Below are 12,329 nucleotides of genomic sequence, written 5' to 3'. Positions count from 1 at the left end.
AAATACCGTTAGAGTAATACTAGTTGCATAAATTGTGTTGTAAATAGTATAAGTTGTGTGTACAGAGTGAAACAATAAAATTCGTTAAGTATTTTATCGTGAGTTTAAATAGTAGACCCACGGAATCCGTAACAATATATTTCTTATTTTATTTTACTTGGCTGTATGAACGCTCACAAATTTCAACAAAAAAGTTGAAGAAATAACAATTACCTAAATGGACCTCCTCTAGGTCTGCCTCTTCCCCTGGCTGGCATATTCCTCTGATTGTTAATCCAACCTCCAGCTGGACCTCTCTGCTGGTGCTGATATGTCATTTGTTGGTTGTTTTGGTGTTGCGGGCGACCTCTGTTGTGTTGGTAACCCTGATTGTACTGATGCTGTTGAGAGTACTGAGATCTATGATCCTAAAAAAATAACCATAAAACAAATTCGTTGTTTTTTTTTAAATAACTGAAAAATTACCTGATTATCATTTCTATTCTGATTATTTCTTTCTCTGGACTTGTTCCTTTGTTGCTGGCCTTTGGGTGGTTGGATCGGTTTAACTTGTCTTTTATTTCCATCCTATGTAATAGTTTTACTTATATTAGTATTACAAAGAAATAATCATATATTGAATAAAGAAACTAAGGAGAAAGAGTCTGTATGATCGAAACAAACGGCGTCAAAGACGGCTAGGGAATGACGATGATAATTTTGCCAAAGTCAATCTTTAAACGCCACTCATTAAAAATTGACATAGTACTTGTCAAAAATTAACAATAATTATAGACAGATTAAAAAAGGATTGAACGTTCCCGGACACACAAGTCTATTCCCAAAAATTGACTTTTCTTGAATTTTAAACTACACCATTTAAAAATCATTTTTACTCAATATAAAAATAAATTAAACTTTCTTAAGGCCAACTGACAGTAAGAGCCATTAAAAACTAAAGAGTTTGGGTCTAGTAAAAGATGTCTAGGGCTTGACCTTGCCAAAATTATCATCGATTGTCATTACTAAGCCCTTCAACTCGGCTTTTTAATTGTACGGTACTACTTTTATAATCATGCAAGTGCCACTTACAACTTGGAATTTTTGCGGTTTTGTACTGCTTTTTTCATTCTATATTATTTCTAGCGATGGGAACTATCGAATGAATTAGACTATCGAATGGTTAATGAATGAATGATTTCAACTATCGAATGGTTTTATTCGAATAAAATCATTCATTCATTTGTAAACTAAAGCATATGTGACAACCTCGCCGTGCGACTAAATGGTTATCGTTGAGCCACGACTATCGAATGCTTTTGATAAATGAAATTTAGTATTCGTTTGGATTTTGTATGCGTCAGTGCATTATTGGTTCTTCCAAATTTTTATAACTTCGCCGTATAAATACTGTGCTATTTTTGCGTTTATTAAAATAGTTAAAATACTAAAATAGTAGTTATTTTTTAATTTTATTTATTGACGATTGTGTGCATGTGCAGGTGGTCAAAATTTTTTCCGATAATTTGTGTGGTTTTCCGTAGTCCGATCTTTCAATTATTTCATTTTATATGGTATATGGTCTATTTTTTAATGGGAAATTTTGAGAAGTAGCAATTTTTAAGAGAGATGAGATGAACTTACAATTAATTTTAAAAATACATATTTGTATTTTAGATGTTTTAATAATACCTATGAATTAGTTGGAACTTAATAATTATATTTAAGTAATGTGGTTAAATAAATGGTTATCGAACTCAAACTATGGGGTGAGAAAATTAAAATGAAAATTTTACACCAATTTAAAAAAAAAGTTAACGATGTTTGTATTTTGTTTATGCTAATTCTCTTACATGTAGTTTTTTGCGAAGAAATATTTCATTTATTTTTTAAAGTAAATGCCAGTAAAAGTAAATATAATTTTTAAATAGTAATATAAAGCACCTAATATAAATAATTTTGATTTCTAATTTTTTATTTATATTTTCCTTCCATTACACCGCTTGCTTAGAAAATTAATAAATGTTTATATTTCATGATTTTAAAATTGTTGTTAATATAACAAATTAGTTCTGTAATTATTATTATTTAATAAACCAAGGTTGCCAAAAAAATTAGAGACTATATTATTTTTAAATAGGATCTAATATAAATAATTTTGACATCTAATTTGTTGTTTATATTTTGCTAATACTTAAAAAAAAATATTTATATTAAATGATTTTAAATTTTGTTGTTAATAGGTATAACAAATTATTACTGTTATTATTATTTATTAAACCAGTCTTTGCTTAAAAACATTAAAAATAATTTTCCTACATCCAAAATAACAAGTATTATTGCAGTGTAACAACAGAATATTAATAAAAAAATGCAGAATATATAGACATACTATCCGTAACTAAAGCCAAACAATAATATTCTTTGCTAATATCAACTCATACAAAAATATGGCAACAGCGCCCTTCATAGTGTATTTTCTGTGTAAATACTAGCACCTCAATAAAAAAAATAATGTGTCTTTATCTATATATGACTCCGCAAAAAATCAAAGATGCCGGCTTCTTTTATAGCATTGCCACCGACCGCTGTCTCGGAAAAAAACCTACGTCGCCGGGCGACAACTAAAATTCAGTTAATATTTTATTATAATCGATCCTGACGAATAAATGAATTTCATAAATGAATGAATTTTATAAATGAATGAATTTTATAAATGAATGAATTTTATAAATGAATGAATTTTATAAATGAATGAATTTTATAAATGAATGGTTTTTGCTGCCGAATTACTAGAATACAATATTTCAAGGCAGATGACGGATCTATTCGATAATTTTTATTCGAATAGTTTTCAACGAATGTTTTCTTACTAACTATCGAATTATTCGAATGAATTGCAACTATCGAATGTTTCGATAGTATTCATTCGATAGTTCCCACTACTAATTATTTCTGTTTTGTTTTATAATTGGTTTTATGCAATCTGGAAAACCATCAATCTATAAATTTGTTCAGTGTTAAATAATTACATATTATGTGTTTATTCTCGTATTTATTACTACTTGCCAAAAATAATTAAGATACATTAATTTTAATGAACTTTACTAATAAATTAGTAATATTTCGAATAAGATATATACAGGGCGGACAAGGTCTGGCTTTGGGTGCTGATTTTCATGTGTACGAATACAGTCAATGTCCAGTACAATAAGATGTATCGACCAAAGAACAGCAAGTACAATATGATCGAAAAAAAAACGGTGTCAGCGATGACTATGAAATGAAGATCGCTGTCATTTTATATATAAAATTATATGGGGAATATCAATGATCGTCATTTCTAAGCCAACCAGACGCCATTTTATTTTTCGATCATATTGTATTTTCCCAAACGCATAAAATATAGAGTCGGCTTAAGTGTTTATGTAATATATACTTAACATTTTTCTCTTTCCGACTTTTTCCATAGCAATTCACTCCTCAACATGTAAGAACCCACCTAAGCCGGTCTTTTACCGACATGGTATATATTTATTTCCATTAATAAATGATACAAAACTAATAGACTACAAATACAATATAAATAAAATTGCACAAAAAATAAGGAAAAAAGAATAGAATGTTAAAAAGTTAAAGATTTAAAAGTCTGTACAATGGGAGGTTCCATGACAGTCAGGGGCGGATACAGAAATTTATTTTAGGGGGGGCCCGGAATGTATTTTAGAGGGGCCCAAATAAAAGATAATGTAGAATATGCTTTTGGAGCGCCATTTGCCATTTTTAACCCAAAACCTAATATTTAACCCAATTTATACATTTTAGGGGGTCCTTGGCCCCATGGGCCCCCCTCTGTATCCGCCACTGATGACAGTGACAGTTATTATGTGTCGTTTTAATTCACAGGTAATTTATACTTTGTCATTTCTTGGATGTCGTCTGTCGAAATTTTGTGTGATTTTACATACCCCTACTTGTAATTCATGTAAAACCATGTTTTTCTAGATTTATATACTTCGAATAAAACCAATAATCAAATAAACACGAAATAGTATAAAATAAACATAGAAGAAGCCATTAAACTCGCAAAAATTTAAACTTGTCACGAGAATAATGTTATATACAAGACTAGTATTTGACCCCTGCTAGTCTTTTTAGTCAATATAAGCAAAATTTAATGTTTTTAGAGTAAAATTAACATACCTTTTGTTGGCTACCTCCAGCCTGAGTACCTTGGTCAACGGAAATGGACTTTCGAGAACCGATTGAGACAGGAGTAGTGCTGCGACTATTTGCTCCACCTCCAATCAAATCTAAAACAGAACCTACAAAACTGAGACCTCTAGAAGATCATAATAACCAATCGCTAATTGTGTGGAAAGCTTTTTTAGAATACTTTAACAATCAAATTTTAATGAGCATAAATCTCAGAAAAATAAATAAACCTAGAGGATATACCGGGTGCGTCTCAAAAGTGGCTCACCCTTATAACTTTTTTATTTTTTCAGAGACAAAAACGAGATTTGGTATGTTAGTATATGAATAAATTAGGATTGATTGACGTGTTCAATTATTTATGGTCAGTACCTGTTTCACAGGAAATTACTACAACTTTTGATTTTTAAATGGCACCCTCGGTATTTTTTTTACTTTATTACACCTTATTTTTTATTACCAGACACTTATTATTAATATATATTTCGAGTCAAAAGTCTTCCGTCTAAGGCCCGTTTCACAAAGGACCGATGATCAGGACGGACGCTCGGTCCTAGTTATTGTTCTATATGTATCGTTCACATGTACGCGTATCATCGGTCAACCGTTACAAAACCCGTTTCTTTTTGATTAATCTTTTCACACACAAAGCAACAACAACGCGAAGCTCTGTACTTCTCAAATAACATATTGACGACTGATGATACCCGTAACATGAAAACAACAATTTCGACCGATTATCGGTGGCGACCGATCATCAGCATTGATCATCGGTCCTTTCTGAAACGGGCCTAAAGGAGGGCGCGCACTGCATCGGATCAGACCGACCAGCAAAAGCGACTGCGACCATCGTACATATAGACGGCGCCGGCGTCCACTAAAACATTTCGGCCTGTAGAGGCTAGATTCCTACCTCTACCTATCTACGATAGTCGAGTCACCGCCTTCGCCGGACTGGTACTGATTCAGTGCGCGTACACCTTAAGAGCTCAAACGCACTGACGATCAGGTCGCAGAGACCAGCCAACGGCCAGGACGGTAGTGCGCGTTGCATCATTTGATTAGTGGCCGCTGGCTGATCGCTGCGACCTGGTCATCTTTGCGTTTGAGCCAGTAATCCCAATCTAGACATAACATCAGATAAGCCCACGGCCACACAGAAAGCGTTTTTAGCGTTTTGTGTTCATTAAAAACACGCAAAAGACGCGGCAGGTCTGCAGTTTCTATCAAGATGTCAATTAGTAACGTCGCAAGCTCGTGGATTCCCGGCCCGTCCAACAATCAAACCTGTGAGAAAGAGATAGGAGAGATCGGCGCCGTTAGCGTTGAAGAGACGAAGATAAAAGATGCTGGGATTGAATTGTGGACGGGCCGGGGCATATATTCGGAGACACAATCTAGTGCTAGTGCCAGTGGTGTGTGTAAAAATAATAATTAATATTTACCAATTATTTTAGGAATTTTAGTTTATAAGTGTATAGTTTTTTTATGTTGTAGTGTTGTGGTTAGTACTTGTTATAATTATAATATAATATAATAAATAATTATATGATTATATAATAGAATAGTAAATATTTCTAGTTGCTAATGCAATTTTAGGACATGATTTATGAAACATTTTGGAGTAACTTCTTTACGTGCGCTGGGGGTAAAAAATCAAGGCCGTGACATACGAGCTAGTGAGACGGCTTTGACACACGAGCACGTTGTAATGAAACGTGTTAACGGCTTAAAAATACGCAATGACGCGACGTGTATTTGTGAGCAGTCCACGTGTTTATCAAAAGTATTGATATTTTAATACAAGTTTTGTAAAAGCGAATCAAAATATTATGTGTAAAAAACATTTGTTACACGTAAAAAACTATTTTTATTATTTTACGCGAATAAAACTGTTACACGTAAAAACTATTTTTTACGCGTATAAAACTATTTGTTACTGGTAGAAAACTACTAACTTTATGCGTATTCAACTATTTGTTACATATAAAAATATATTTGTTGCACGTAAAAAAACTAATTTTTACGCGTCAAAAACTTATTGTTTCTAGTAAAAAACTCTTTTACCCAAAAAAATATTTTTTGCGCGTAAAAAAACTATTTGTTACACGTAAAAAGGTATTTTTTACGCGTCAAAAACTATTAGTTTCTGTTAAAAAACCTTTTTTACACAGAAAAAACACTTTTTACGCATAAAAAAACTATTTTTTACGCGTGAGAAAATATTCCTTTAATTTATTACTTTTTCAACATTTCAAACTACACGTTTTCAAACATTTCCTTCAAATTTTTGAATTTAATTGAATTTTCCTAGACAGTAGATGTTCTTTATAAAAATATTTTTAGATAATACCCTAAAATGAAAAAAATGCATACTATTTAATTTATTTTTATTGTATTATTAAATTATAACGTCTGCCTACGACGGGGTCTCATCTTAGAAAACGCTAAAGACGCTACAGAAAACAAACTGATTTGTTTTCATTTGCGTTTTTTGCGAGACACGCCGAACGCCACACGCTTTTGGTGTGGCCACTCCTATATAATTCCGTTATTTCGTTTTAGTCGCTAAAGACGTTTCACGCTAAAAACGTAAAAAACGCTTTCTGTGTGGCTGTGGGCTAAGATAGATAAAGACTAACGTACACACTGAATGTTTTACCTAAGGTTTTATAAACACGTGTAGCATTGTTTTTAGTGAATTTGAAAAGAAAACAAATTTATAAAATTGCATTATTTTGTAAAACTATGCAAAATAATAGATTTTTAAGTCACTTAGTAAAAATGGTGTAGTATATCCACATTATTTGTACATTGTAATGCAAGAAACTTACAATGCAAGAAAAAAATTGTTGTAAAACAATGATCCGTCATTTCTCTAAGTCTTCTGACCTAATTCACTTATAAAATGATGTTGTAATTGATACAAACCAATACTATTATATTTTAAAGCACCTCTATGTTTACTTATTTCTCAGAGATATAAATGATTCCCAGCAAAAAAAAACTTTACACCCATCAAGTAACTGAATATTTGAATCAAATTAAGCATTTATTTTGTTATAAAAACTGATTTACTATTTATTATTACCAATTAGTTTAAAAAATATGCTTAATTAAACACAATTGTTTTATTTTCAGTCACAGGATGTTCTAATGAAGCATCGTGAAATAACTGCATTACAGGGTAAAATCTAAATTAAAAGAATGCATGCACAAACAACTGTCTTAATCAACATTACCACCATCCATTGATATGCTAATCACTAAATGGTGTGACAACTATACTAACACCTATACCAATAATTTTTTTAATCATAAATAACTATTCTTCTAAAGTTGATAATAATTATTGTAAACAGGCAATTCATGGCAAATAATTTCTTTTAACCATAAAACGGTTGCATTCTTTTATATGCTGCACTTTACAGCATACTAATGTAAATATTTATGTTTAAATTCTGTTATCCGATAGATAAAATATGAAGCAATATTCACAGATGGAATATTCTTGTATAAACAGGATGTAAATAAAAAGTCAGAAAAAAATCAGAACGTGCTTTTATGAAAGAACCATAATATGTAATACTACCGCGAATATCTGCGAAACCGATAAGTTTTAAAATATTTTAAATACAAAAATTGATCATTTTGTAATTTTCCATCTAAGTGCAAGGTGTTCAGTATGTCCCCAGATTGTCTTTACAAGAGGAAAAAAACTTTTTTATTATTGACACACTTTGAGAAAAATGCATTCTTCATAAAAAATTTTGCTTGTTCTAAAATCTAAAATCCCGTTTACAATTTTTCAAATTTCCATTCCTTTTAGGAAAAAATTTAAAAAAACATGAAAATATAGTTTAATTTTTTCCTGAAGCCCTAAAAAATAAAAACGCGTTTCTATGGTAATATAATTTCGTTTTCATTCTTTGATAGATTTATATTTGATAGAATTTTAATGGACGTCGTATTTCTTGCTGTTTTAAAATGTTAAAGAAACACAAAATGTATACACATAACAGAAAAAAGGCTTCGGTGAACTATCCTGACACACGATTTTTCTTCGAAAATGAAGTTTATGTTACCTTAAAATGAATTTCTTGGAATCTTTGACTAAAATCTGATGCGGAAAAACACGTTTCACATAAAAAATATTCCTAAAAACGTTTTTATTTGATTTTTATAACAAAATCCAGGGGCGGGAAAGTGAAATAGCAAAAGCGGTTCCACCGTTTCCACGGAAATCTCAAATAAAATAGTTCCAGCCCTAGCCACTAGGTGGTAATGCAATTAATTTTTATGTTAAGAAGTTGCTAATAGTTATTGCCAGATGGCGTTAAATCAGAATTTTTTTGTAGTTTCCATAGTATCCAAAGGCCATTGTCATATTATTGTCAAATTCTCAAAAAATATTGTCGTTGTCATAGCGCCAATCATAATATTATCAAATAAATGATTATCAAAATGTTTTTCAAACTATAATTTGTTATATGTGTTCATAGATAAATGCAACAAGTTTAGATTGGAAAGCCCGTCAAAATTTTGGGCCGCGAAATTATTTTGGGTCGCGACCGTTATACGCGATCTGGCGCTGCTATAGCGGTCGCTAAGAACAACGGCAAACAAAAACAGAAATAATTTTCTCCTGTCAAAGACAGAATCTTCAAAAATCATAATAATCTTTCAAAATCTAAACCGCTCTCATTAAAGATATTCCGAAAAGTGTTTATAGCGTTCATTTTCAAAGTAATTATTGCTATCTTGTGAGTTTAATTCAAGTTTTATTTACTTCAACCGGTGATAATTGTGAAAAAGTGGCATTAAAAACTTAAAAAGCTGTGCTGTGAACTATGAACTGCAAAAACCATCGTGGATCGTGGCATAACGTCGGTTTCCAATGTTTCATAGGTATTTCATACATGCGTCCTTATATAAAATAAAGTTTCTTGTATGCAACACACTGTATTTTATTTATAAATAAACGAACGAAAATAATACTAAATTTGAATAAACAATATTTGGCGATACAATTCCGGAAAAAGGCGAATCGCTCCGAAATTTTCAAAACTTTTGAGTCGCGACCGTAACTTATTAGATAATGGCTTTTGTTTGTGGCCCTAAACATATCATAGAGTCTTTTATTTTTGCCATCATTTAAGTACCTATTTATATTTACTCCATTTTTTTAATTACGTTGGTCTTGTTTTATTATAATAAACGATGTTTAAATATTTGACTTATAAATAAAACTTTAAATAATAAATAATATTTCACATGTTTGGCTTTAATTTTATTTAATAATTGTGTAAATTATACTGTTAAATCTTAATTTTGACATATCACAACGATACTTGTTATTAGTATTGTTGAATTTGTGTAAAAAATATGATTTAATAATCAAATTTAATTATATATATTTTAGAGTAAAATTCAATAAATACGCTCATTTAAAAAGTCCGCGCTTCGATCCATTTATAACAAGCCCTACTCAATAGATGGCGCCACTTCAGTAGGACCATTTTTCAGTATGGCAGAGTCCATTCTTTTTCTAGCTAGGTATATTCTTTGACAAAATCCATAACCGATAATGAAAAAGTCGCGACTTATTTATACCCGTTTCTATGTCTACGCCAAAGAATATACCTAGTTAGAAAAAGAATGGACTCTGCCATACTGAAAAATGGTCCTACAGAAGTAGCGCCATCTACTGAGTAGGGCTTGTTTTAAATGGATCGAAGCGCGGGCTTTTTAAATGAGCGTATTTATTGAATTTTACTCTAAAATAATTAAATTTGATTATTAAATCTTATTTTTTACACAAATTCAACAATACTATATAATAACAAGTATCGTTGTGATGTATAAAAAATAAGATTTAACAGTATACTTTATTAAATTATTAAATAAAATTAAAGCCAAACATGTGTAAATATTATTTATTATTTAAAGTTTTCATTTATAAGTCAAATATTTAAACATCGTTTATTATAATAAAAGAAGACCAACGTAATACGCCCAAAGTTATGTAAATGGAGTAAATATAAATAGATACTTATATGATGGCAAAAATAAAAGATTTACATTATATTTTTAGGGCCACAAACAAAAGGAATTGTCTAATTAAAACACAGATAACAAATTATAGTTTGAAAAACGTTTTGATAATCATTTGATAATATTATGATTGGCGCTATGACAACGACAATATTTTTTGAGAATTTGACAATAGTATGACAATGGCCGTTGGAAACTATGGAAACTACAAAAAAATTCTGATTTAACGCCATCTGGCAATAACTAGGAGCAACTTCTTAACCTAAAAATTAATTGCACCACCACCTAGCGCCTGAGGCTGGAACTATTTTATTTGAAATTTCCGTGGAAACGGTGGAACCGCTTTTGCTATTTCACTTTCCCGCCCCTGGTCTACGCTATCTATGGTCTACGCTGACAGTAGTATATATGACGTTAACTCATAGATAAATGAAACAAGTTTAGATTGGAAAGTGCCCATAAGGACAATGTAAATATTAGTTGGCGCTATTCTTGCAACGGTCGCGACCCAAAACTTTTGATAATTTTGGAGCGGTTAATAATTTTTCGGCTTTTTCCGGAATTATGTCGCCAAAGATTACTTATTCAAAAATAAAATATAGCGTGTTGCATAAAAGAAACTTTATTTTATATAAGGACATGTATGAAATAAATACCTATGAAACATTGGAAATCAACATTATACAATGATCCAAGATAGTTTTTGTAGTTCTCAGTTCACTACACAACTTTTTAAGTTCCTAATGTCACTTTTTCACAATTATCACGGGTTTGAGTAAATAAAATTTATATTAAATTCACAAGATATCAATAATTACTTTGAAAATGGATGCTTTCACTTTTTGGAATTTTTTCAATGAAAGCGGTTTAAATTTTGAAAGATCTTATGACTTTTGAAGATTCTGACTTTGACAAGAGAAAATTATTCTATGAAATTATTTCTGTTCTTGTTAGAGCGGTTGCTTTTAGCAACCGCTATAGCAGCGCCAGATCGCGTGCAATTCGTGACCCAAAACAATTATATATTTTGATGGGCATTCCAATCTAAATTTATTTCCTTTATCTCCTCGTTTATCTCTATGCGTTAATTAAAATTAATAATAACTGTCTGTCAAAGAATGAAGTCGAAATGCTATTACCATAGAAACACCTTTTGATTTTTAGGACTTTCTTCAAAGGAAAATTCAACGGTATTTTCATGGGTTTTTCAATTTTCTCTAAAACAGTATGGAAATTTGCAAAAGTATGAACGAGATTAAGCATTTTAGAATTTTTTTATTAAAAATACATTTCCTCAAAATGTGAATAATAAAAAATTGTTTCCTCTTGTAAAGACAAACCGGGGACATACTGTATTTAAAAAAAAAAACGTAGATTATCACGTTAGCTATTATTAAAAATGAAGAAAATAGAGGATTAGACTTTAGAGTATTAAAAAATGATAATATTGTAATCAAATTTTATGTCAGAGAAACAATTATAGCAAAAAATTTCTAGATTTTACCAAAAATACATTTTAACACCAATAAGTAAGCTAATGATTATTAAAAATGAAGAAAAATAGAGTATTTTAGACTTTAGAGTAATAAAAAATAATAATAATAAAAATTTTATGTTGGTGATACCATTATAGCAAAAAATTTCATTGCTAGATTTTACCAAAAATATTATCGGTCTACAAACAAAACACACTTAAGTTTAAAAAGAATAATTTTTAATGATAAAATATAACGCCATTAGGACTTAATGAATATGAAAATAATTTAAAAATGAAACTTGTAATTCGTAGTAGACTTTTCCAGCTCTACTGGGTGTTTGTGAGTAAGTGTCCAATATTTTACAGGGTCATTTTTCAAGTATTTTTAAGACAGTATGAAAAGAAATTCTTAAAAATTTGACACCGTATATCTTGAAAAGAAAGCATTTTTGAACACTTGCTTATATGAACATTTTAGCTTAAAAATACTTGAAACCACCCTGTGAAATATCGTACACTTATTCAGAAACACCCTATAAATTGTGGAAAAAATCTAGTTAATTATAACAGGACTTGGTGTATTTTGCTTGTAGGAATATGATAA

The 12,329-nt window shown here is 30.4% G+C and overlaps 1 protein-coding gene across 7 annotated transcripts in view; it reads right to left on the bottom strand.

The window, feature by feature from the left end:
- Positions 1-12,329, bottom strand: part of LOC115878172 (protein LSM14 homolog B) — a 28,030-nt gene that overhangs the window by 14,143 nt on the left and 1,558 nt on the right. For 5 of the 7 annotated variants that reach the window (XM_030894576.1, XM_030894578.1, XM_030894579.1 and 2 more), the window contains exons 3-5: positions 4,183-4,304; positions 466-567; positions 214-407 (exon numbers count right to left, since the gene is read on the bottom strand). In XM_030894576.1, the coding sequence (XP_030750436.1) occupies positions 214-407; positions 466-567; positions 4,183-4,304 (418 nt within the window). The remainder of the gene's footprint in view (positions 1-213; positions 408-465; positions 568-4,182; positions 4,305-12,329) is intronic. The other 2 variants (XM_030894577.1, XM_030894581.1) reach the window with 1 other exon arrangement.

The sequence above is a fragment of the Sitophilus oryzae genome, unplaced genomic scaffold (genome assembly GCF_002938485.1).
Source record: "Sitophilus oryzae breed Bouriz unplaced genomic scaffold, Soryzae_2.0 scaffold_1500_pilon_pilon, whole genome shotgun sequence".
NCBI lineage: Eukaryota > Metazoa > Arthropoda > Insecta > Coleoptera > Curculionidae > Sitophilus > Sitophilus oryzae.
Note: the sequence above shows the minus strand (reverse complement) of the source record. Positions and strands in the feature narration are given on the sequence as shown.